Below are 24526 nucleotides of genomic sequence, written 5' to 3'. Positions count from 1 at the left end.
TCTCTCTCTCTCTCTCTCTCTCTGTGTAGTGAATTTGGTTGATAATTGAAGCTAATGCGGGTTGCAATTGTAGGAGTCCGCTACTAGTGCTTGACTGTTGCTGGGCTGTATCTCGAGGAGGAAGACGGGTACTGTTTCTGTTTGAATTTTACTTGAATTTAGGGCTTGATTCTGTTGTTTCTGTGTTAAAATGTGGAGTGTGATTAGTGTTTTTATTTTGTGTGTGTGTGTGTGTGAGTGATTCAGCGTTTTGGGAACATGGCTGGGATTTTTCAAGTGATGGCATTCGGAGTGCGAGCTATTGATAGTAATGATGTGGATCCTCCATTCATGACGAAGCTCGCTAAGATTGCCACGGCGGAGATGATCTCCTCCAAGGTTCTTGTTTATTGCTCAATTCTCGTTTGTGTTGGTGAAAATGCCTTACTTTTCCTACTTTGGTTGGTTTTTGATTGTTAGCATTAGCTTTTTGAGTAGGTTAATTTAGTTCAAAAACCATAATTCTCGATTAGAATTATTGTCAAATGTGTAAATTTGCCATTTTCCAAATAGATTAAGCTTTTGGGACAATCGTACAATGTTCATGATATTAGTGCAACTGTCTCCGCTCTACTTCCAATATAAAAAACTAAAAATTTCACATGTTGGGCCTCTAAAATTAAAGGGGAGTACTTCTTTGTGCTCCTTTGCATAATGAAGCTTTATTTATACAGATTTTTCTTATTTGTAAAAAAAATAAATAAAAGGGGAGTCTGGGCCCACACTTAAGAGTGTTAGAATTCTGTTAAATGATTTAATCTTCTATTTCTTAATAGTTTAAACTTTTGGGACAACTACTAATTTATCAAATTCGAAGTTTGGATTGATACTTGGGTTAATTGTTAAACCTTGAGTAGCTTGTTGATTAGAATTACTATGCGAAGAACTTCATCTTGTTCAAGCTAAGTAAAATTTTGCCTTTAGAATTGGAAAACTTGAAGCTTAATAGAAAGGTAGGAATGGGTCTGAATAATATTGATTTGTCCCAATTTCTGGATGGGTTTTACAAGCTTGTTGTGCAATTGGTACTATTTGACGGGGTTTCGTCTGTTGCTTCTATGCAAAAAAAAAAAAAAAAAAAAAAAAAAAAAAAAAAAAAAAAAAAAAAAAAAAAGACAAAGAAGGGTGTCGAGTGCTCTAACTTGAAAGATTTGACTATAGTAATATGTTATGTTGAAGGCAAAACAAGTTAGTCCTCTTTCCCTTTTAGAACATAGTAGCTTGATATTCATGATTGAGATATCTTATGGTTTTTTAAGTTGGAAAAAATGAGCTGATGAGGGAAATCGGGTTCTTTTCACTGCTTCATGCTTGATAATGGGTCTTCTCAATATTTTTCTTGGACTCTTTTTTTTTTTTTTTTTTGATAAGTAAGATTGTGCTTAGACTTATGTCTGGGAAATTATATTATTATTATTTTTAAAATATGAGATTCTTATTTAATGTTGAGATTGCGTGTACCATTTATTTTCTTGCAATTTACACATTAAAAATTTTATGAAAAAGTTTGACATTGAACGAGAGAAATAGATTTTCAGGTTGAATTTTGCTTGACAGGTGCAGACAATATAACTATCTCAAACAGTTGGTAACTACTATTTGTGTTTAACATGGACATGAGCTTATATGCTTGAGGGTAAAGTAGTGCTATATGAGAGCCTTGTAGCTTAATTGGTTGGCACTTCTTGGTGTTTCCAAGGCACATTTAAAAAAAAAAAAAAAAAAAACTCTTAGTGTTTCCAAGACATCTAGGATTCGAATCCCCCCTACCCAATTGTAACTAATGAATTATTTAAAAAAAAAATGTTATAGTTAAGGATTTCTTTTCTAGTACTTTTGCATACTACATGAGTATTGAGTTGAACTAGCTCTTTTGTTTCCTCATTATAAATTTAGAGTTGTATTTTATAATCAGTTTTACTCAAATGGTACTGAGAAAAAAAAAAGTTTTACAAAAATGGCACCTTTGCCATTATAAAAAAATGGGTAGAGGGTGAGGTTGTGGGTTCAAGATATATTAAGTGAGTGTATAACTTATCAATAAAAAAAGGGGGGAATGGCTTTTTGAAATCTGTAACTTTTGAGGATGTCATTCCTTCAAATTTGGTTTATAGTTATCTTATCTCACGTGCAACTATATGGCCCCCATAGCCAACATCCTATGCAATAATGCAAATACATAATTTTTGTCAAAGGTGTTACTTTTGCAGATTATGTTGCTTGGTGCTTCACAGGCTTCTTTTATATGCTCAAATGTTTTATTCCTGGAACAGCTTTTATAACTCTCTTTGGCCATTCTCTTTTATGTAGGAGATAAATGCAGACTGGCAAAGAGCTGCATCGGGCCTGCTTGTTTCAATAGGATCACATTTGCCTGACTTAGTAAGTCTCTTGACTTGTTGCTTATTCTGAACAATTTCAACAGTAGGTAATGTGAAGCCAACACGTTGAAATATATTTGGTAAAACTGATAATACATTTTTCTTTCTATATTATAGATAGAAAACTTGCCAATGAGCTTAGCTCAAATGGCACCTCCTCTCCTTGTAAGAGCAAGGTAGAGGGTGAGGTCAGGGGTTCAAGATCCACCTGGTGCATGTGTAACTTTCCTATAATAAAAAAATATAGGTTGAAAACTCTGTTGAATTAAAAATTCCTTGATACAAGCTAATGTCATATGGAATGGTCTTGCCCTTCTACATTATTTATAGAAAACATTGTTTAATTAGAAATTCCATTTACAAGATGAATGTGTTATGGAATCTTTATTACGAGAGAAGGAAGCTACGCATGAGACATTAAAAGAAAAGGGACCAATTGGCATATCATAAGAAACTTGAGCAACATATTTTTTCAAAAGTCGTGGATGAAATTACAGATGTGGCTGTTTTGGTGATGAGTGAGCTGGAAAACATTATAATGGATTCTGCAAGGTTTTAAGATTTCATCCAAGATGCTGATGGGTTTATTCAATTTGTTTTCTGCATTGTTATTTTGTATAGTTCCTCCTTATTTTTCTGTAAACTTTTATACATTTGGAATGAAGATTTGCTTGTATCAGAGTTAAGGGGCAGTAACTTGGAATAATTTAAAGGAAAATTTATTGAATTTCTTATAGTTAAACAATTGAAAATGTAAAATGATGCAAATTTTTTTTTTTCAGTAATTATTTAAAATAGATGAAGCATCTCAGAGAGGGAACTGTTAGTCAACATTTTAGAAATGCCGGTAGTTTGATTAATAGAATGGTTTGGATCAGCATTCAGTAGTTTTAACATTGCATATGTGTACTAAGACTATTTACCAACTAACTTAGTGATACTTTGGTGGGGCTAACCCTACTTTACATTTATAGCGTCCACACACTGTGAATATTATCTCCTAATATGCAATCAACTTAGCTTTTCCAAACATTTCTTTTTCATTGTATATGGATGATTCATAAGATATTCCTGATGTACAAATTAATATGTCCTCATTTAGTCCCTGTCTCTCTTCCCTAGCTTTTCACAAGTTCCGTCATTGAGCTTTTTTATTTTCAATTATATGACTATTGATTTTATTGGTTTGGCAGATGATGGAAGAAATATTTCTTCATTTGTCAGGGCCAAGTCCAGCTCTACCAGTAATGGTTCAGATTCTTGCAGACTTTGCTTCTGCCGATGGTTAATTATCACACTTCTCTGTTCTTTGTGCTTTAGACCAGCTTTGGATGTTTCTCAGTTATTACAATTTCTGCTTAAACTAAAGTGTCTGTTATACTTTTTAATTCTATTGAAGCATTGCAGTTCACTCCACGACTGAAAGGTGTACTTTCACGGGTTCTGCCTATTCTTGGAAATGTGCGAGATGCCCACAGGCCAATTTTTGCAAATGGTGTGGTGAATTTCTCTGACCTCATGAGTGGGACAGTTGATATCTGATGCAAGTTCTTGATTTATTTTTTGTAATTTGTTGCTATATTTAGGGTCTGTGTCTTCTGTTGTATTTAATAAGGATTGGAGTGAATGGCTTGTGAGGCTTATCTTTGGCAAACTGCGTGATGTATTCTGTGTTCTGGAACTGGTCAAACTTACATAACATGTGCATCGTGCAGATTGCACTGGCTAGGTTCTCTGCATTATATAAAATGGTTATTTAACTTTGTATCAAGTGAAAAGGGAAAAAAAAGAAGGTAGATTTCATATTGGCTTTCGGTGTTAGTCACCAAAATAAACTTTCAAAGAAAATATTATATATTTTATTTAAATCTAAAAATAAGTTTGACCTTTATGTGATTGACTTAAATTGTCTTTTTCTATTTTGGAGAAGACTTACGCTACTTAAGGAAAAGATAATATATTAATAGGCTTGAATTTGTAGATATGTTTAGCATCAAACTAGACTTATAAAATACGTTGGAGGTTTTATCATAACCTGTGTTCGGTTTTCCCTATCCTAAACTTAAAACACTTTCATGTCCAAACCTATAAGTTAAAAATTAGTATTCATATCTAGTGATCTCATGGTTTTCTGGATCCACTACATTTCTTTTATTTCCAAAGTAAATCTAGGCCAAGTTTGAGCTTAAGTAATTCAGTGCAAGCAATAATTTCATATTCCTAGCAAGATTAAAATTCTGTACATACAGAAATTACAAACAGATTCATTGGATGAATGTCCAACATTTTTCCATTCATGATATGTTCTTTTGGTTGTGTTACAAATTACAATATGCGAGTAAAATATTCTGAATCCTTTTCTTTTTGTTGTCTGATTTTGCTTTATGTATTTATTTTTTATCCTTTTTGACTCATATTAGCCTTGCAACTAGTAATATATGTTATTCTCTTTCAGCATTCAAGTGTTGGTGCCAGGCAGTATGGCAATATAGTGTGGACTTTCCATCGCATTCACCTCTTGATGGTGGCGTTATGTGAGATCAATTTGTAGTTTTACTAGTTTTTTTTCCCCTATTCCCCATATCATATTTTCAGGTTGTTCTGTCTGAAGTAAATATATGTGTTTTAGTGCAGGTCTTTTTTAAATTCTGTTTTTGAGCTTTTATTGAGAGTATGGGCAGTTTCACGGGATCTAAAGGTTTGCATTTTTATTTTTTTGGTTCTTTTGCTGGTATTCTCTCACTCTATGCTCTTTTTGAACCTTCATTGTGTAATTACAACTATACCTTGGTATTAGTCATGTTTCCATTTGTATTCGTTACTATATCTTACCTTGACAAATTTTTTCTCCCTGCTTCAAAACTGGTCTGGTGCCAAATTATTCTTACTCTGTTGTATGTTTTTTGGATGGATCATCTTTCTCTGCTTAATGTTGAGTCGTGCATCCACATTTGGTAGAGTTGAAATAATATGTCTTCCTCTTTCCTATCGCGTCGTTTTAAAACTTTTCTTTTATTTAAATTTTTTGTTTTATTGATTTTGCAGTTTGATGTTGAAAGAATACTTGTCTGAAAAGTTGAATTGTCACTAGAAAAAATGCCTTATGTACATGAAATTTTAAGTGTGTTTTATGCTTTTTCTTTTTTATTTTTTTATTTTTTATTTTTTTTTGCTTTAAATTTTCTAGCAATCTTTAGTGTTTTTGCCTGGTTGATTGGTTGAATTTTCTATACATGTCTTCCATTATTTTTATTTACTTGGATTTTTTAGCAATTTACAGAAGTGATTGGTTTTGTTATTTCACTTAATTTTTGTTTGAAATAGGTTCGTATATCTTCTGTGGAAGCCTTAGGTCAGATGGTTGGCCTTATCACCCGGACACAATTAAAGTCAGCTTTACCCAGACTTGTCCCTACAATTTTGGAATTGTAAGATTTGATATATTAATAATGCTACAAGTTATATGTTTATGAGGCTGCACTGTGTATATGTTGCGTTCCTATCTTTGGTAGAATAGTTACCTGAATTGTGGTTGTACATAGACATTCTCAAAAACTTGTACAGAGAAAACCCATTAATCATATGAAGTCAAAAGGGATGACATTAATATTTTCTGTTTTCTGTGCATCAGGTATAAAAAAGATCACGATATTGCCTTTGTGGCAACATGTAGTCTCCACAACCTCTTAAATGCCTCCTTGCTGTCAGAAAGTGGACCCCCTTTGCTTGATTTTGAGGTAATGGAATGCTCATTCTGCTTGTTTGTCCTCCCTAGTAATAGTTTTGTCGATGTTGGGCTTCTTTAACACCTTTCACATCCTGATGTAAGTGTACTGCATTCCCGTCCCTGCCTTGTACTATAGCAATATGAGTTTAAGCCTTTTAGGTAATTGGCCTTGTAACATAATTCCTTTTCAGGTGGGATTTATTTTGTCGGTTTAGTTTAATTTGGGAGAAGTGGAAGACTTTTGACAGAACTGTAGAGTATGTCCCTAGAAACATGATTCCTTGCAGCAAGTCCAATTATTACTTAAAATGTAATTGGATTGTTACTATCTCACTAAGATTTTCTGATCTTGTGACATTGTTTAGCAACCTTTCTCTTCACGTAGGAGCTTTTACTGTATTTGCCACCCCTTACCAAAAAAAAAAAAAAAAAGGAATAAAAATTTCTCATGAGCTCCTTTCATTCTTACTAATGGGTGCTGCATAGGGCCTTATAATCTCGTTTATGATTTTATTTTATGATGAAATGATGGTCTTTTCTGTTTAAACTTTGTCATGTTGACACATCTGGATGGAGAAAAACTTTGGATTACATTAAATATAGGTAGGGGTAGTAAAATTGGACACGAACTCGACATGACACAACATGAAATTAACAGGTTATGCGTTGAGGCTTAATGAGTTCATGTCATATTCGGATTGACACGACTAATCTGTTTAATAAACGGGTTGGGTTAGTGTTCAACCCATGGAACCTGTCTGACTCGTTTAATTAAATGACATTTTATTAATATAACCTTCAAACCCTAGGTATATAAACTTATTAGTTGTTGTGGTTTATTTTTTTGGACATATTGTGATTGATTATTTGTGATATTGAGATATGCTTTAATTTTGAATGATTATTTGTGATGTAATTACTTGTTAATTCTGAATTTTATATTAAAAATATTTATTTGTTTGTTTTTTCATAATTTTTTTTTTTTTTTCATTTTGATAAAATCTAATAAATAGGTCGACACGACCGACCCATTTAATAAATGAGTTGTGTTAGGGTTAAAGAATCTTGACCCGTTTAATAAATATGTCAGGTTAGTGTTGACTCATATAGTCGGATATTCATGAGTTGACACGACACAAACCTAACATGCGGAGACGAATTGCCACCTCTATATAGGTGTTTTCTGGTTTTTGAGAATTTAGAGGATTCTTTATGTGCAAATACTTGATATAAGCTATTCTTCTATGTTCTTCTATGTCTTTCTTGGCTTTAACTAGTTTCTGTAACAATTTTGTTTTTAAACAGAAACTGTTACTAGTTTGTAGACTTTGTAAATATTATATGACATTAAACAGCTATTCAGTCTCTGAACTCTTTGCAAATATTACATACTGAAATAATTGTTTGGTACTGGTTTATTCTTCTGATGGGTTGCAGGAGCTCACGGTTATTCTATCAAGTCTTCTCCCAGTGGTTTGCATTAGTAGTGACAGCAAAGAGCATTCAGATTTCTCAGTGGCATTGAAGGTGTAATTACCAATTCTGTTTTGTGTAAATTCTTTCAATATAAGAACTTCCATTTCTTCTAGTTAGTGTTGGAGTCCACTGCTTTTTCAAGCTTTCAAATTTGTTGAATTTATGAGGGTTTTTTTTTTTTTTTCCTTTAAATTAGTTTTAGCCAGTGGTTTGACTTTGTTTCTTCTTCATAGGACTGGCAGCAAGTCATTATTCGGTTCATGTTCTGAAATTTTTGTTTCTGACATTTCCTTTTTTCAATTGGAAGGATTAACATCTCATTTTCTTCTCCTGGTTTCTGTGCTACCCCCCTTCTTGGCATTGTTATTACTAAGCAGTTGTAGCAATGCTGATGGATGTTATTTCTTGCCTTAAGCCGTGTTTATCATATCAGTATGCTGTGTCTCATATTTTGATGATGATAGCTATTCTAATTTGGCACTGGACATCTAGATTTTTATGTTTGAATACATGTTTGCTTTGTGACAGACATATAATGAAGTTCAGCGCTGCTTTCTGACAGTTGGTTTAGTATACCCTGAGGATTTATTCATGTTCCTTCTGAATGTGAGTCCCATTTTCAGTTTTCTTTGTTTTATGCCTTTAATGTATTAACTTGTTCTGTAAAGATTATAATCTTATCAGTTACTTTTTTGGTGGATAGTGCAATTCTTTCTTTTTCTTTTTAAAATAAGACAAGTTTTAAGTTGGCATCTTTTCCTGTAGGAGTTCTAAGATATAAATAAAATTTTAATGTACTGCCTTTTCTATTTCTACATATTTCTGCTACCAGAAATGCAAGTTGAAGGAAGAACCTTTGACTTTTGGTGCACTTAGTGTTTTGAAGCATCTCCTACCCAGGTTTCTTCTCTTTCTGTTATCTGCGATGGTTATTCTTGATTCTCTTAAAGGATCTGTCCTTCTTATGACCTCTATTTTCAGGTTGTCTGAAGCATTGCACAATAAAAGGCCTTTGCTTGTCGAAGCAGTGAAGTTGTTGCTAGATGAGCAAGATTTGGGGGTGCGAAAGGCGCTCTCAGAGGTAGTTAGTTATGAGCTAATAGTCTTAGAGTCTTTCTTTCATTTTCTAATACTGTAGTAAAATATTCCTGTTTCTTATTAGATTCTGATTTCTTTGGTGGTAGTTGATTGTGGTTATGGCCTCTCACTGTTACTTGGTTGGTCCATCTGGGGAGTCGTTTGTTGAATATCTTGTACGGAATTGTGCTCTACCAGATCAGGACAGAAATGAGCTTGGGACCTCCAAGGAAGTCTTTGGGTCTAGCGGCACAAATGTTCCTTCCCAATACAAGAGATTGGAGGTTTACATCTGACTTCTATAGATATGAAACTTCAAATTCATTGATTGATTTGATTTATTTGTCAAAAAGAGAACTTCATATTCACAATTTCAGATGGCCCAAGTGATGGGATGGTATACTTAAAAAAATGGTAATTTTTTTTGTTGACAAAATTGGTAAATCCAACACTAGTTAGTGTCACATTGTTTCCAGTTTTCCAGTTATAGTACTGAGTCCTAGTGGATGGATAGCACTTTAAGGGTTAGGTTTGTGGGTTAGAAGCTAGATGTTACCTTACAATATCAAAATTTTGCATATATCTAGTCATTTCTGCCTGTTATGGCCATTTAGTACTAGCTTGTGTACTTCTCAGGTCAAAATTGGGGCGGTTTGTCCAACAGAGTTGAGAGCAATCTGTGAAAAAGGACTCCTTTTGTTGACTATTACAATTCCTGAAATGGAGGTATGTCAGATAGCTAAATCTTTAGTGGTGACTTTACCTTTAGTGGGTTTTCTTGGTTTCTTCATGACTGGTAATTTTGAACCCACTATAACATCTTCCTTCTTCATCTTTTAATATATATCCAAAAATTTTGCAGCATATTCTTTGGCCTTTTCTGTTAAAGATGATCATTCCACGGGATTATATTGGTGCAGCTGCCACAGTAAGAATTTTTCTACAACTTGTTGCATATTCCTTGTATGTGGGGAAATATTTCTATTCCCAGGCTTTCACTGTTTCTTTAAGTGTATGCTTTTGGTGTTTATGTGGCTTGTTGCATATTCCTTCTTAAATAAGATTCTGCCTAATTGTTGTTGGAAGTACAAACTGTGAATGTCTGAATTTATGATGCAATTATTATAAGAGTTGGCTGAAAGTTTTATCATTGTGACTTCTTTTTTTTTTTTTTTAATTTTTAAATTTTAAAAAGAACAAAAACTCTTTGCACAAATTCACACACATGCTGCTTTTACAGGTTTGCAGATGTATTTCAGAATTGTGCAGGCATAGACCATCTCATAGTGATAATATGCTTAGTGAGTGTAAAGCTCGTTCTGATATACCAAATCCTGAGGTAGGATCTTTGCTGGCATCTATAAGGTATTTAGTTTCTGATTTCTTTGTCCACTTTATGACAATAACATCAGCAAAATGGTTGGTGCACATGTTTAGGAGCTTTTAGCTCGCTTGGTGGTACTTTTGCATGATCCTTTAGCGAGGGAGCAGTTGGCAACTCAGATTTTGACAGTAAGCATCACTTGGCCATAATTAGTGTAAATTATGTATAAGTTTCTATATGTCAAAACAAATATGTAAATTGAGGGGTCCGCTATTCTCTGGTCAAATTCATATAAAAATAATTGATAGGAATGGTCTATTTCCTTATACTTGCATAGAATATATCAATGTACTCTACTTTCTCCTGAAAATTGAAGTGTTTCAAGTTTTCTTTCTGGTGCAATCTCCTGTCTTCATACTGCAAATGGGTTGTTTTTACTTTGTTTGGGGTCCAATGGATGATGTCTAAAAGAGTTGTAGTGACATAGGACAATCAGAACAAAACTGAAATAACGGAAAAATAAAAGATATGATCTAGGAGTCAGCACCAAGCGGGGAAACCACTAGGAGTCAGCACCTAGGGTAGACCTAGAGTCAGCACCAGACTAAAGAAAGACCAAACGGCCATTGTTTTCATTCATCAAAATGTCAACTATCTCTTCAAGAAGTATAATAGGTTGCTTATAAAGGATTACTAAACCCTAGTTCTAATTGGCTAGGAAACCCTAATTGCCTTATTACAAAAATAACCTTGCTTCCCAAATTAAAATACTAATAGCCCAATAAATTACTAGAACCTAAAACATAAAAATACAATTGACTTGTGAATATAAATAATATTAAATAATAATTTTCTTGCATCTCCCGCATCATGTAGACTTACTTTTTGGATGGAGGAAAGGGTTTGGTAACCATAGAGCTCCTTTTGCTAGGAATCTGGCTCCTTTATGTTTAATGCGGACACTTAGGAGACTTTATAGATTTTATTTTTGATTATAATTCTTTAGTAGGGTTTGCATCCACAACCTATGCATTCAAAGTCTTTTCTCTTTTCTCTCTGATCAATAAAAAATATTGCAAGACAATAACACATACACTTTGTAATTCTGAATCAAACTTGAAAAGGGATGTGGGAGAAGAAGGGGATTGGGGGGGCGGGGGGATGTGTTTAAAACCTAAAGACAAAATTGGAGGTTTTTGTATTTAATGAGGGATGAGTCTTTGTCTCTGTATTATATGGTTAGTATTCAAAGACTGGAAATTTTGGTTAGAACTTTGACATTTTTCATGAAATTGTGTGTGTGCCTGTGATGTGATGTTTTTAAAAATTATTTCTATGATGCTCCTTACATTGATTTTATTTGGTTTCAATTACAATACTTGAGTGGAAAAATATGTGTTTATTTGTTTTCATTGACTTGCAGGTCCTTTGTTGTCTAGCACCTCTCTTTCCGAAAAATATCAACTTGTTTTGGCAAGATGAGGTATATCGCTATGTGCACAAAACTGATTTGGGGTCTATTTGGGATCCACTATTTTTGCTAAAACTGAAAACTTTTTGCTGAAAGTACTGTAGATAAAGGTAAAAGTTAGTTAAAATAATATAGTGGAACCCATGAATAATACCAAAAAGTGCATTGAGACCCATGAATAGTAGCAAAAATAATCTGAATAGTAAAATAAGTTGGCAAAAATAATCTTTATCAAATGGGCACTTGGAATTGAAAGTTCATATTCAATTGAAGTTTTGAAGCTTTCTAATGAGTACACACTGTTGTGTGGGAGTGGAAAACAAATGAAATGGTTTGGCCAGTAAGCTTAAATAGAAATCTATTCTTTTGTTTTTGGCTCAAAAAATGATAAGAATTAAAATATATATATATATATATATATATTCTATAGATATATGAAAGTGGTAATTGTAAATTAAACATTGGCTGATCTCTTTACAATTATATTGGGTAAAAGTGGGTTAAGTTCAGTTCATTAGTTGACGAACATTGTGGGACCAGGTAGATCTTTGTCAATGTGAGAAGATTTTACATACATTTTAGATCTCTCATCCAGCCATTCATAAAAAAAGTTGGCAAAATTGTTTGGGGTTAAGTTTCTTCTTTTGTATAACTTATATCGTTTACAAAAGTATACAAAATGGTTTTTCATTAGAATCTAATTAATTGTAGTCTTTGCTAAGCTCTAGATTCCAAAAATGAAGGCATATGTTAGTGACACAGAAGACTTGAAGCAGGATCCATCCTATCAAGAGACTTGGGATGACATGATAATAGATGTAAGTCTCTTTGAGTTTATATTCATTCAGATGATATATGTTCCTCTTTCCATCGTTATATTTTGATTAAGTAGTTAAACACTAACAATAAACCCCGTGTGTATATTTTTCTCCTTTTATAAGTCCATTGTAGTTTTTTTTTATATGCAATAAAGATTTATTTATATAAAAAAAGTGCCACCCAAGTATATAGGAAGTATACGATTGGAGACCATACAATTAATTGCGCAAATTACATAAGTCTATTAAATCAATAATCAAACATAGAGAGTGACTACATAAAATAGATATCCAATCCAACAAAGTTTTAAAGAAAAAAAGGTTTAGCTTAGGCATAGTTCTCTTTGTATCTTCAAAGCACCAGTTATTCCTCTCCCTCCAAAGACACCACATCAAGCAATGGGGGGTAGCCATCCATATAGAATCATGTCCTATGACGCCTAAAACAACCTTGCCAACAAGCCAATAAATCAACCATAGACTTTGGCATCACCCAACAAACTCCAAACAAATCCAATACCATAGACCATAACTTCGAAGTAATAATGATCTACTGATTCCCCGTTACATTTGCACATATAACACCAATCCAGAGGCCACACGTCTTCTTCTAAGATTTTTGCCAGTCAAGATTTTCCCTAGGGCTGCAGTCCAAACAAAGAAAGCAATTCTAGAGGGGATCTTCGGTTTTCATATGCTTTTCCAAGGAAAAGATTGGATATTAGTATGTAGCAGGGCATGATAGAAACCACTAACCTGGAAACCTTCTTTCTTATCTGGTACCCAACACATCTTATCTTCCCTACTCCCCCTAAGGCACCATAAATAGTAGCCATGAAGTTTGACAATGGCTCCAATTCCCAATCTTGCATATCCCTTATAAAATTGACATCCTAGTGGAGAACCCCATAGGTAAACATTAATAAATTAGCTACACTCCCCTCCTTTGCATGACTAATTGTAAATAATTCTGGAATACATATTGCAAGAGAGTTCTCCCCACACCACTGATCATGCCATTTCACCTTAGTCCATCCCCGGTTTCAAATTGAATGTAACGTGAGAAAGTGGACCAAAGAGGAGCCCAAACTTGATTTCAATTAACCAAACAAAATTTCAACTCATCCCCCAAACAACTCCATAAGAAATTTCATTGAAGTTGTTTAATTCGGTTAGCCACCTCAGTGAGAATGAGAAATAAAGATAGGAAATATGTTAGTTAGTTAGATAGAGTACTTTTAACTAAAGTGACTCTACGTCCTTGGATAAGTAAATTCATTCCATCCTGCCAGTCTCCTTTCTATCTTCTCTAAAATAGGATTCCATAATGTCTTCTCCTTAAATTTGGCACCTAGAGGAAGTCCTAAATATTTCATTGGGAGCAAACCTTGCTTGCAACCTAGAACATCCACCAACATCTCAATTTTAGAAACTGCTCCCACAGGCACCAATTCCGACTTGCCCAAATTTATTTTTAGGCCCGATACTCCTGAAACCAGAGAAGAATCAGCCGGACAAACAAAAGCTGATTAAGATCAGCATCGCTGAATATCAGGGTATCATCGGCAAAGTGGAGATGAGATACCTTAATAATATTCCCACCGTATCTCCCACATTGAAACCAGATATGCAACCATCATCTACCGCCTGATCCAGCATTCTACTTAGTGCATCCAAAACAATGGCAAATAACAAAGGAGACAGGATCTCCCTGTCTCAGACCCTAGAACTCCCAAAAAGTCCACAAGGGTTGATACTTGAAAAAAAAATAAAGGTTTACATGAGGAATGTTGAAAACATGGCATTCACATTCTTTGAGTTTGATTTGCCAATGAGCTTTAGTTCATTGGGCACCTCTTGCAAGAGCTAGGTGTAGGGTGAGATTGTGTGTTCAAGACCCACTGGGTGCATGTGTTACTTGCCAATAAAAGGAAAAACATTCTTTGAGTTTGATTTACTTGGTATATGACTTGAAAATAATTTTTCTAAATAAGCAACAAAGAGGAGCAGCAAATTTATTTGTGAAAGTTGCACAATTTGTTTACTTGCATTAGGTGCATGAAAAAACAATATAACTATTGTAAAACTATCGATTCTCCCAAAAACTTAAGCTGTTAGGAAATGGTGAATTTAATCACTTAACCATAAATCTAACACTCCCCCTCACTTGTGGGTCTAGATTTCCCCTTAATAAGTGTGGGCCCAACAAGTGGGAATTTAACATTTTAAAAGGGAGATAAAGTAAAGTCAGGGATTGAACTCTGATCTCCTGCTCTGATACCATGTTAAACTACTGATTCTCCTAAAAGGTTAAGCTGTTAGAAAATGGTGAATTTAATCACTTAACCATAAATCTAACAACTATAATTAAAAAAAAAAGTCTTTATCCTTACAAAAGAATTAGAGTAAACAAAAAATTGGTCTAAATTATTTCTAAAAGTTGCACAATTTGTTTACTTGTATTAGGTGCTTGAAAAACAATATAACTCTAATTAAAATTAAAAAAAAAAAAAAAAATCTTTATCTTTACAAAATAATTAGAGGACATTTCTAAGTACCTTAAAAGTAGACAAGATGTGCTGGGAAACTATGGTATCCTGATTCTTACAATTATGTATAATATGTCTCTTTATTATTGGATGACAGTTTCTTGCGGAATCTTTGGATGTGATTCAAGACACCAATTGGGTGATATCTCTTGGAAATGCTTTCACCAAACAATATGAGCTCTATACTTCTAATGATGAACATTCTGCACTCCTTCACCGGTATTAAAAATTTTTAATTTAATATTGCTCCATTAGATTCAGGAAGCATTATTTAATCAATATTGCTTTCTTTTGCACTGGAAGTGATTTGATTTCTTCTTTTCTTCAAGTTGTGAGTGTTTTTGAATACATGATGTATATGTATCAGGGTATTTCCCTGCACATAGATCTTTGGTTCTAGATTTACTAGCACTTTTATGAAACTTGTTTTGGCCATTGTCAATGGAAAGTGAGGTTACACAACCTCTTAACTTTGGGAGGGTATATGTTTTTCTTTTTTCAGGTGCTTGGGTATTCTTCTTCAAAAGGTCAATGACAGGGTTTATGTTCGTGATGGGATAGATTGGATGTATAAACAAGCTGACATTTCAATTCCAACAAACAGGCTCGGATTGGCGAAAGCCATGGGACTGGTATCTTAAGAGTTTGGTGCGTGTTGTTTACTGTTTCCATTTGGTTATGTGTTTATAATATATATTGCTTTTGACTATTTTTAGGTTGCAGCATCCCACTTGGATACTGTATTGGACAAGCTGAAAGATATTCTGGATAATGTTGGGCAAAGCATGTTTCAAAGGTTTGTTACTATCTTGTAAGATAAATGTATTCTCTCTTTTTTCTTTTTGTATTTGCATATATACACACATGAGTATGTACAAATGTACAAATATATAAATATACATGCAAGCTATATATATGTAAGATGGGTTCAAAGTGACACTCTCTTCTCTATGCCCTTGGTTAATTGCTTTTTGTTATGGCTTTCTTGATAGCATGACATGCAATATAATTTTTGGCTTTTCCATTATTGTTAATATGATTGAACTTAGAGCATCCGCATCAATGCATGTAAAACTTTGCAAAATACAAAAAGCAACAAATTTTACACATTTTGCCCCAAAAATCTTCTACATCAGTCCTAAAATTGTGTATATTTACATATTTGCTACAGTAACCGTGCATATATATACACGGTTACTGTAGCTATGTATCCTATTATTTTATTAATTTCACATTTCGCTCTTTTTTTTCTCTCTCTTCTCCATCTGCAAAACCAACTCAGACTTCTTCTCTCTCTCATCATCTTCTTCTTCCTCTGATACACACAAACACACCCACACAGATGAACCAACACAGAGATGCACAAAAACACACGGACCGTTTGATGCTTGTGGATCGGTGTTGCAGCAGAGATCGATGCTTGCTAGCGGCAGAGATCCGTTAAACAAAACGTAGAACCCACCATCTCTCACTGTCTCACAGAACCTGCAAGAGCACTACCACCACCAAAACACAGATCCCACCATCCACCCAACACCATCCAACCATCACCACCCAACCACCACCACCATCACCCATTAAAAAACCACCACCACCAAAACCCGTTAAAACAACGGAAACCCAAAATACAACAAAAATTAAACCCGATCAACCCAAAATCCATAGAAAATCAACTCAAAATTAAACTATCAACTGAAAGCCCATAACCCAAACCCAAAATCAAAATCAAATACAAACCCAATGGTGGCACAACGCTTGAAATCAGATGAGAGAGATCCAACAATGCAAGCTTCGGTGACAGAGTGAGAGCAAGCTTAGAGAAAATTTGTGAGTGTGTGGGTATTGGATGAGAGAAAACTGAGAAAAGAAAGAGGTAAGAGAGTTAAGGGATTTGAGAAGGAGAGAGATGAGGGATTTGAGATGCAGAGACTTTGAGGGATGAGAGAGAGGCAGATATTGAGGGGTGAGTTTGTGGGTGAGGGAAAAGAGAGAGGCGGAGAGTTTGAGGGTTAGGGAAAAGTAGAATAAAAAAATATTATTTATATAAAATAGAATGTATAATAGATAAACTGATGAGGTTGTTTTGTAAAAATGGGTGTGTAAAATAGAAAAAATATGTTTTTTTTTTTTTTTTTGTGTGCAAAATAGACAGAAATTATGCACCATCTGATGTGGTTGCTCTTAGTACCTAAGGAATTAATTGATAACAAACATTGCTAAAATGCCTTTTAGACACCAAGTTTATGTTTAATTTCAATACTTATGTTTGGTAGATTCTAACAGTTACTGCAGGTTTCTTATCAAAATTTGGGGCTGAAATTAGATTATATAGAAGTGCCTATGCTTTTGTTTCAAACAACTATGTTTTCCCTTTTTATTAATGCAGGCTGGATGCTTTAATTGTGCCTTAATTGATTCATTAGAAGGATCTAGAACCCCCCCTGCCCCAATAGAAAAGAAAAATATTGTCACATTTTTTTTTTCTTTTATTTTTTAGTGGTATTTTTTATTGGGTATATAATATCTTCTAGGACAGTGTAATACTTTTTTGGTATTTTAATTTTTTTAACTAGGTCAGTGTTAGTCCCCACTGGCTCCCTTTTTCGTGTGTTTGTAATTTTATATGAGAAACGTGTATCAATTAAGGATATTCATGTGAACAAGCTTTTTATTTCATCTATTGCAGATTCCTATCCTTTTTCTCTGACAGTTTTAGAGCAGAAGAGTCTGATGATATACATGCTGCTTTGGCTCTAATGTATGGCTATGCTGCGAAATATGCTCCATCAACAGTTATTGAAGCCAGAATAGATGCACTTATTGTATGAGATCTTGTCTTTTCTCCTAATGCTTCTCCACGGGGATCTCAGTATATACTATAATTAATATATTCAGTTTCTGATGTCTTGTATTTGTTTATTCCTTTTGCAGGGGACTAATATGCTTTCACGGCTTCTTCATGTGCGCCACCCTACAGCAAAGCAGGCGGTTATCACTGCCATTGATTTACTAGGTCTGTATAATTATGTGAAATATGGTGTCTTAATTTCCTCCGCTGCAGTTTTACATTTTTTTTTTTTTTTGGAAGGATTTTGAGTCTAGGAATTCAGAGTTTGAGTGAAATTGTTCACTAAAAGTGAATAAGGTCTAGAATCCTTGAGAACCAAAAAGAAATGGAAAGAGAACCTCCAGAGGCTTTTATTGTTCTTGCTTTGTCTTTGAAACCTATTGGATTTTCTTTTTGTGAATGTAAAAATTGTCCATTTCTTTACTTAACCAAAATAAATAAATAAATAACAATTGTCCAAAAATTTCTTTAAAAAGCTGCCAAAGCTGTCAAATTACACTCCACATGACATTTACGTTATATATGCTATGCTGCACTCTTTGCAATTGAAATTTGTTCCTTAATAACTAATTGTAATTTGTCACATGTTTTATCAGAAGGGTTTGAACTTATTGAAAAGATAAGCATATCTTTCTTTATGATTATCAGCCTTGTGATGGTGATAATGCAGGTTGTGCTGTCATTAATGCTGCGGAGAATGGTGCATCATTTCCTTTGAAAAGAAGGGACATAATGCTTGACTATATTTTGACCTTAATGGGCCGAGAGGCCCTAGATGACAATGAAGACTTTGTTGATTCTAATCTTGAACTTCTCCATACTCAAGTATATTACTTATCAAATAATTATGTCTTGTTCTAAAGCTATCAGTTATGGTTTACTTTTGTTGGAACTGTTTTAACTTTTCCTCTTTATTGATGCTTTTGTAGGCCCTTGCTTTAAGTGCCTGTACTACCTTGGTTTCTGTGGAGCCAAAACTAACAGTTGAAACACGAAATCATGTGATGAAGGTACAAAATTTTGATAAATTGGATTATGTGTCATTAACAATGAGAATTTTGCCCTATAATATTTGTTTCGAATTCATAATTTTTTTTGACAAATTCGGCAGGCAACGCTTGGGTTCTTTGCTTTGCCTAATGATCCGGTAGATGTTGTTAATCCCCTTATTGACAACCTTATCACTCTCTTATGTGCAATTCTTCTCACAAGGTATTCTAATCAAAAGGTTTTTGCCTTTCCTGACTTGCTTATTCCTTTGAAAACATTAATGTTTCTTCGTCTCTAGTAGTTTTGGTTAAATATATTATATTAATTGATGACATAATTTGCTTTTGCTGTTACTTTTTTCTAATATCTGAATGGAGTATTTTCATAGAGATAATATTAGGTTCCATTTTTTGAATTCTATATTTTGAACTAGACTTTAAAAAATTAAGCGGAAGTATGTTATTGAATTTTTCATGGTTGCTTTTTCTTCAATAAGGAGTACTAATTCTATGGAAGCACTCCCAGTGGCTGAAGTTTCTAAACCATACCCGTGTAATATGTTACTTCTTGCATGCACTCTGTAGCTTTTATGTATGTATAAGTGATCCCTTAATACTGATCTATTTTTTTTACTGAGAGTGAAGAACAGTGGGGCTTATAATACAATCCATTTGCATAGAGCTGTATATATAACTCTATCTGTATGTGTATGTGCTAATTGATCTGTCATGTAAGATTTTACATTTATCTCTTCTAAGTTTCAAAATTATAAAACTCAGTGGAGAGGATGGGAGAAGTCGGGCAGAGCAGCTATTGCATATGTTGAGACAAATTGATCAGTATGTTTCTTCACACGTGGAATATCAAAGGAGAAGAGGTTGTCGGGCAGTATATGAGATGCTTCTCAAGTTCAGGACGGTTTGCATCAGTGGATATTGTGCGCTGGGCTGCCAGGGAAGTTGCATACATAGCAAGCAAGTTGACCGTACTGTGCATGGGAATTTTTCCAACTTACCATGTAAAATTGTTTACCGAGACAGCTTCCTAATCACTTGTTTCTTTCACTGTCTTATGCCAGTTTTTTAAAAATTTTGTTCAACTTTCAGCCGCATTTGTACTACCAAATCGTGAAGCATTGTGTTTAGGAGATAGGGTTGTCATGTATCTCCCACGTTGTGCAGATACTAATTCTGAAGTTAGAAAAGTTTCTGCTCAGGTAAGTGATTGGCAGCAGCTTTAATAGTGTCAAATAAGTTGATTCTCTATGCTGCATTACGAACCATCATTTATAGGTTCAAGTGCGTAGGCTGTATAAGTATACTTCCCAATTTTCTCTTACATCTGGTAGAAAAATCTCATAAACCTTTGTTTGGGTAGATCCTTGATCAACTCTTCAGCATCTCTCTTTCACTTCCAAGGCCTGCAGCTTCCAAGTTTTCTGTGGACATAGAATTGTCCTATGGTGCTTTGTCCTCCCTTGAGGATGTTATAGCCATCTTGAGGAGTGTAAGTTTGTCCAGAAACTCTTTCTATTATTTTCATTGTTTCTTCATTTTATTCTCTTTTGAAGCTGTGGAAGGGGAATTGTGAAACTAGGATGACATTTTTGGTTTTTCTATATGTATAATCAGGATGCATCTATTGATCCTTCAGAAGTATTCAACAGAATTATTTCCTCTGTCTGTATTTTGTTGACAAAGGATGAGGTAATTTTTTATTGAGAAATACAGTTGCTTGTGTTCCCAGATTATTGTACTTTTTAGTCGTTATATTTGCCTTTGAGTACATTACCCGTATACTTGCCTGTAGTCTTTGATTTATTACAAATGAAATTTACTTATCAAAAACAAAAGAAGAAAATTGAAAATTCAGAATCAATGCTGCAATTGCTTCTTCTTACATATCAAGAGCTTCTTGCAGCTTGTTGCTACCCTCCATGGTTGCTCATCAGCTATATGTGATAAAATCAAGCAGTCAGCTGAAGGGGCCATACAAGCTGTCGTTGAGTTTGTTACGAAGAGGGGGCATGAGCTGGTCGAAAATGATGTTTCAAGGTTTTCCTACTTAAAAATTTCTTTAGTATTAAAAAATTTCAGAATTTTGGAAGTGTGTATATCTTCTTCTTTTTCTTTTTCTTTTTTTTTCTTTTTCTTTTCTTAATAAAAAAATTATGAATGAGTTGTGTGTATATCTTCTGATAAGTAGATTGCTGTATTTTTTAGTAAGACTGATGATTTATTGCCAACAGAACAACCCAAGCTTTGCTCTCTGCTACAGTTCATATAACTGAGAAGCATTTACGTTTGGAAACTCTTGGTGCCGTATCCTTCTTTCATTTAGATTCATTAACCTGCCTGATGCTATAGTTAGCACCTATTTTTTGCTTAACTGTCTGTGGCTTTGTTGGATCAACTATGCAGTTATCCTTTTTCTTTTTGGTGGTTCCTTTGTCTTAAGCATATCCTTAACTTCCAAAAGATTTCTTCGTTAGCTGAGAACACGAGTTCAAAAATTGTTTTCAATGAAGTATTGGCTACTGCTGGAAGGGATGTAGTCACAAAAGATATATCTAGACTACGTGGTGGTTGGTCAATGCAGGATGCGTTTTATGTAAGTTATATTTGTTTAACAGTAAGAAAATTGTTGTTCTTAGACATTTATTTTATATTGTCTGTGACATTACCAGTAACCATAAGTGAGTGTTAAGTTCACTAATAAGCAGACAATAAAAAATAAATGCTCAAGTGACTTGCCTCTAGCCAGAGTACACTTAGGATTATGAATTGTGTTTGTATGTCTTTTTTTTCTTTTCTTTATTATCATAATCTTTGTTTTCTGCCTCTCAATTAAATAATCCATTTCGATGATTTATATACTAAATCAACTGTTTATTTAGTTATCTATTCTATACTTTTTGTAATAGGCATTTTCCCAGCATACGGTGCTTTCATCTTTGTTCCTGGAGCATGTGATATTTGTCTTTAGCCAGCCTCCAATTCTGAGAGGTGATTCCCGGAAAGGAGAGAACTCTAGTCATCTTGTTGACGGTCAGATGGAAGATGACGTTCTGCAAGCTGCTATTTTTGCTCTCACAGCATTTTTCAGGTCAGTACAATTGGATGCATTCATCAAGTCTCTACTGTATTATACAGTTGAAAAAATTTTGCAATGTTTTATGTTGTTGCAGAGGTGGTGGTAAAGTCGGAAAGAAATCCGTTGAACAAAGCTATGCTTCTGTTCTTGCAGAACTTACTCTCCAGTTGGGTAGTTGTCATGGTCTCGTGAGCACTGGTCAGTATGAACCACTACGGTGAGGACCTAGCTTATACTACCTGGTAGACCTATCATCATTTAATTTTCTGGTTATAAAGTTCACTGCTTTTCTTTCTTTCTCATTTTTTATTTATTTATTTATTTTATTTAAGAAAAAGAGTCTTGTAAACTGTAGCTTGGCAGCATTACTGGATCTCTTTTATTAAGAGAACCAGGGTTCAAATCCCCCCATCATCACTTGTAACAATGAATTTTCAAAAAGAAAAAGTTCTCAAAAAAAAGAAAATTCCCTTATTTGCTTTTCTTTTTTGGCAGGGCTCTTCTAATTGCATTTCAGGCGTTCTGTGATTGCGTTGGAGATCTTGAAATGGGAAAGGTAAACAAGCGTATGGGCATCGTATTCTATTACAGTGAAGGGAATTTCTAGTATTGTGATTTGTAATATTTAGGGAAAGAAAGATAATATCAGCTCTTATTTTTGTTTATAGATTTTGGCCAGAGATGGAGAGCTAACTGACAATGAGAGGTGGATCAATCTTATTGGAGACATAGCCTCCTGCGTTTCAATAAAGAGACCGAAAGAGGTAATATTCCACTTGGGATATTATATAATAATGTTATATATATATATGTGTGTGTGTGTGTGTGTGTGTGTGTGTCTACATTTATTTTTAGTATGACAAATGAAAAATTCTAACAAGCGGTGGAAAATGAAGTATGAGAACAAGGACACTAGGTATAGGGAATAAAACAATTCAATCATGTTCTATTATACTCATGGTCAATTTCATGTGAAATTGGTGACTTGGCAATGAAAACATATAGGACATATGATTTATTATCTTTCCATTACATCTATTAAAGCATCAATTTTCTTCTTTGGGGCTATAGAGAGTCAGGATTTTGCACTTATCGTCACTCCAGCCTAGAAGTGGTTTATATGATGGAGATGGGAACTAAAATTAGAAATGAAGTTGATACTCATGGTTAATTTCATGCGAAAATGGTGACTTGGCAATGAAAAATGATAGGAAAGATGACTCCTTCTCTTTCCTTTTCTTTGGTTATATAAAGAGTCAAGGTTTTGCACTTTTGATCACTCCAGCCTAGAAGTGATTTACATGATGGAGATGGGAATTGAAATATGAAATGAAGGGTTTGCAAGAAAGATGCTATAAATTCTAATTTCTTTACATCTTTGAGAATATGTTATTTTGCTTGAATTTACCTTCAAAATGATAGTAACTGCAGTTCAATTATTATTATTATTTAAAAATATATATTTATGTTTATATTTAAAGTAACTTCAGTTATTCTGTTTAAGCAGGCTAAGTTCGTAGTTAAAACCTTATATTCCTTTATTGAGTTCCTTAACCTTTATTGAAAGGTTTTAAGTTAATGCCTGAAGCTTTAATGGGGTAACAGTATTCCCATTTTTAAATGATTGGACTTGAGCGGTGTAGCTCATTGGTGAATTTACATTTGAGATCTACACCAAATTTCAACTTAATATTGTTTTTTATAAAAAAAATTCTGTTGCCAGTTTGTAACAGCTAGTATTTTACTGATTTTGGATTTATCTGGAATATTATTGATGTTTGTTATCTTGTGGTAAATTTTATAGGTTCAAAGTATTTGTATAATTTTGAGCAAATCCCTAAGTCGACCGCAAAAATACCAAAGGGAAGCTGCAGCTGCTGCATTGTCAGAATTTGTTCGTTATAGGTATGTATAGAAGAGTCTGGTGGGGGGGAAGACCCCTAATTCTGTCTAATTTTTGGTTAGGAGTGAGACATGTGGCATATATTTGATTTCATGCAGTTTACATGAAATTTCTAAGACCATTGGATTTTTTAAATGCCATGTATCTCACATCCAGCTAAAAATTGGAGCAAATTGGAGGATTTAAATTGGAGGGGGAGCCTCTCCCAAACCAGTGCTCTCTTTTTTGCACTGTTTTGTTTTGTTGTATTTTATGTAATTTTGTATGGAATGTTGCTGCTATTAGTATTTTAATTGTTCCATTGATGGTGTGATGGTTACTATTTACCTTGCAGTTGCAGCTGTCTTTTCCCTTGTTTTTATTTATTTATAAGTATGTAAAGAACCAATTGTGTGTAAAGAATATAAGGATGGAGATGATAACAGACACCGGACAGGGTTGGAATCATATTTGTCCCAATATGATGTGTAGTATAGCATCCCTTCCCTTTTTTTCTTTCCAAACAAGGGTGGAAACAGTGGGGACCCTCTGTGTTTGAAATGGTCTAATTGATGAAGATGAATAAATTTACTGCCTTAGGTAACTGAAGAAACAAAAAGGGAGAAGGGGGAGGGGATAAAAAAGGGGGGGGAGGAGTTCCTTATGGTAAAGGGCTTCATTATTAAGTGAATCTCTTGTTGGCATTTTTCTGACTCAATTGTTTTGGGCCAGATAAGGATAATGTTCTCCAATGTTATTCATTTTTATATTGATAAATTGCGTTCCATGTAGATAGCTGTCTAGCCCCATGTGTTTGATTCAAGTATTTTGGCCCAACTATTATCTTGATT

The 24526-nt window shown here is 34.1% G+C and overlaps 1 protein-coding gene across 3 annotated transcripts in view; it reads left to right on the top strand.

Moving 5' to 3' along the window:
* Positions 1-24526, top strand: part of LOC115952602 (protein SHOOT GRAVITROPISM 6) — a 30538-nt gene that overhangs the window by 359 nt on the left and 5653 nt on the right. Inside the window, exons 3-42 of one of the 3 annotated variants that reach the window (XM_031069776.1) lie at positions 74-128; positions 247-378; positions 2350-2421; positions 3614-3704; positions 3820-3915; positions 4876-4954; positions 5055-5118; positions 5745-5848; positions 6052-6157; positions 7585-7674; positions 8152-8229; positions 8456-8523; positions 8605-8704; positions 8808-8984; positions 9337-9426; positions 9563-9628; positions 9941-10039; positions 10138-10212; positions 11448-11507; positions 12224-12313; positions 14960-15081; positions 15365-15494; positions 15579-15658; positions 17549-17684; positions 17794-17875; positions 18381-18535; positions 18640-18720; positions 18822-18922; positions 19480-19718; positions 19807-19916; positions 20078-20206; positions 20332-20406; positions 20621-20754; positions 20949-21021; positions 21179-21310; positions 21624-21805; positions 21888-22010; positions 22289-22349; positions 22462-22557; positions 23598-23698. In XM_031069776.1, coding sequence (XP_030925636.1) covers positions 74-128; positions 247-378; positions 2350-2421; positions 3614-3704; positions 3820-3915; positions 4876-4954; positions 5055-5118; positions 5745-5848; positions 6052-6157; positions 7585-7674; positions 8152-8229; positions 8456-8523; positions 8605-8704; positions 8808-8984; positions 9337-9426; positions 9563-9628; positions 9941-10039; positions 10138-10212; positions 11448-11507; positions 12224-12313; positions 14960-15081; positions 15365-15494; positions 15579-15658; positions 17549-17684; positions 17794-17875; positions 18381-18535; positions 18640-18720; positions 18822-18922; positions 19480-19718; positions 19807-19916; positions 20078-20206; positions 20332-20406; positions 20621-20754; positions 20949-21021; positions 21179-21310; positions 21624-21805; positions 21888-22010; positions 22289-22349; positions 22462-22557; positions 23598-23698 — 4134 coding nt within the window. Of the gene's footprint in view, positions 1-73; positions 129-246; positions 379-2349; positions 2422-3613; positions 3705-3819; positions 3916-4875; positions 4955-5049; positions 5119-5744; positions 5849-6051; positions 6158-7584; positions 7675-8151; positions 8230-8455; positions 8524-8604; positions 8705-8807; positions 8985-9336; positions 9427-9562; positions 9629-9940; positions 10040-10137; positions 10213-11447; positions 11508-12223; positions 12314-14959; positions 15082-15364; positions 15495-15578; positions 15659-17548; positions 17685-17793; positions 17876-18380; positions 18536-18639; positions 18721-18821; positions 18923-19479; positions 19719-19806; positions 19917-20077; positions 20207-20331; positions 20407-20620; positions 20755-20948; positions 21022-21178; positions 21311-21623; positions 21806-21887; positions 22011-22288; positions 22350-22461; positions 22558-23597; positions 23699-24526 lie in introns of those variants that run through there. The other 2 variants (XM_031069777.1, XM_031069778.1) reach the window with 2 other exon arrangements.

The sequence above is a fragment of the Quercus lobata genome, chromosome 7 (genome assembly GCF_001633185.2).
Source record: "Quercus lobata isolate SW786 chromosome 7, ValleyOak3.0 Primary Assembly, whole genome shotgun sequence".
NCBI classification, from domain to species: Eukaryota; Viridiplantae; Streptophyta; class Magnoliopsida; order Fagales; family Fagaceae; genus Quercus; species Quercus lobata.
Note: the sequence above shows the minus strand (reverse complement) of the source record. Positions and strands in the feature narration are given on the sequence as shown.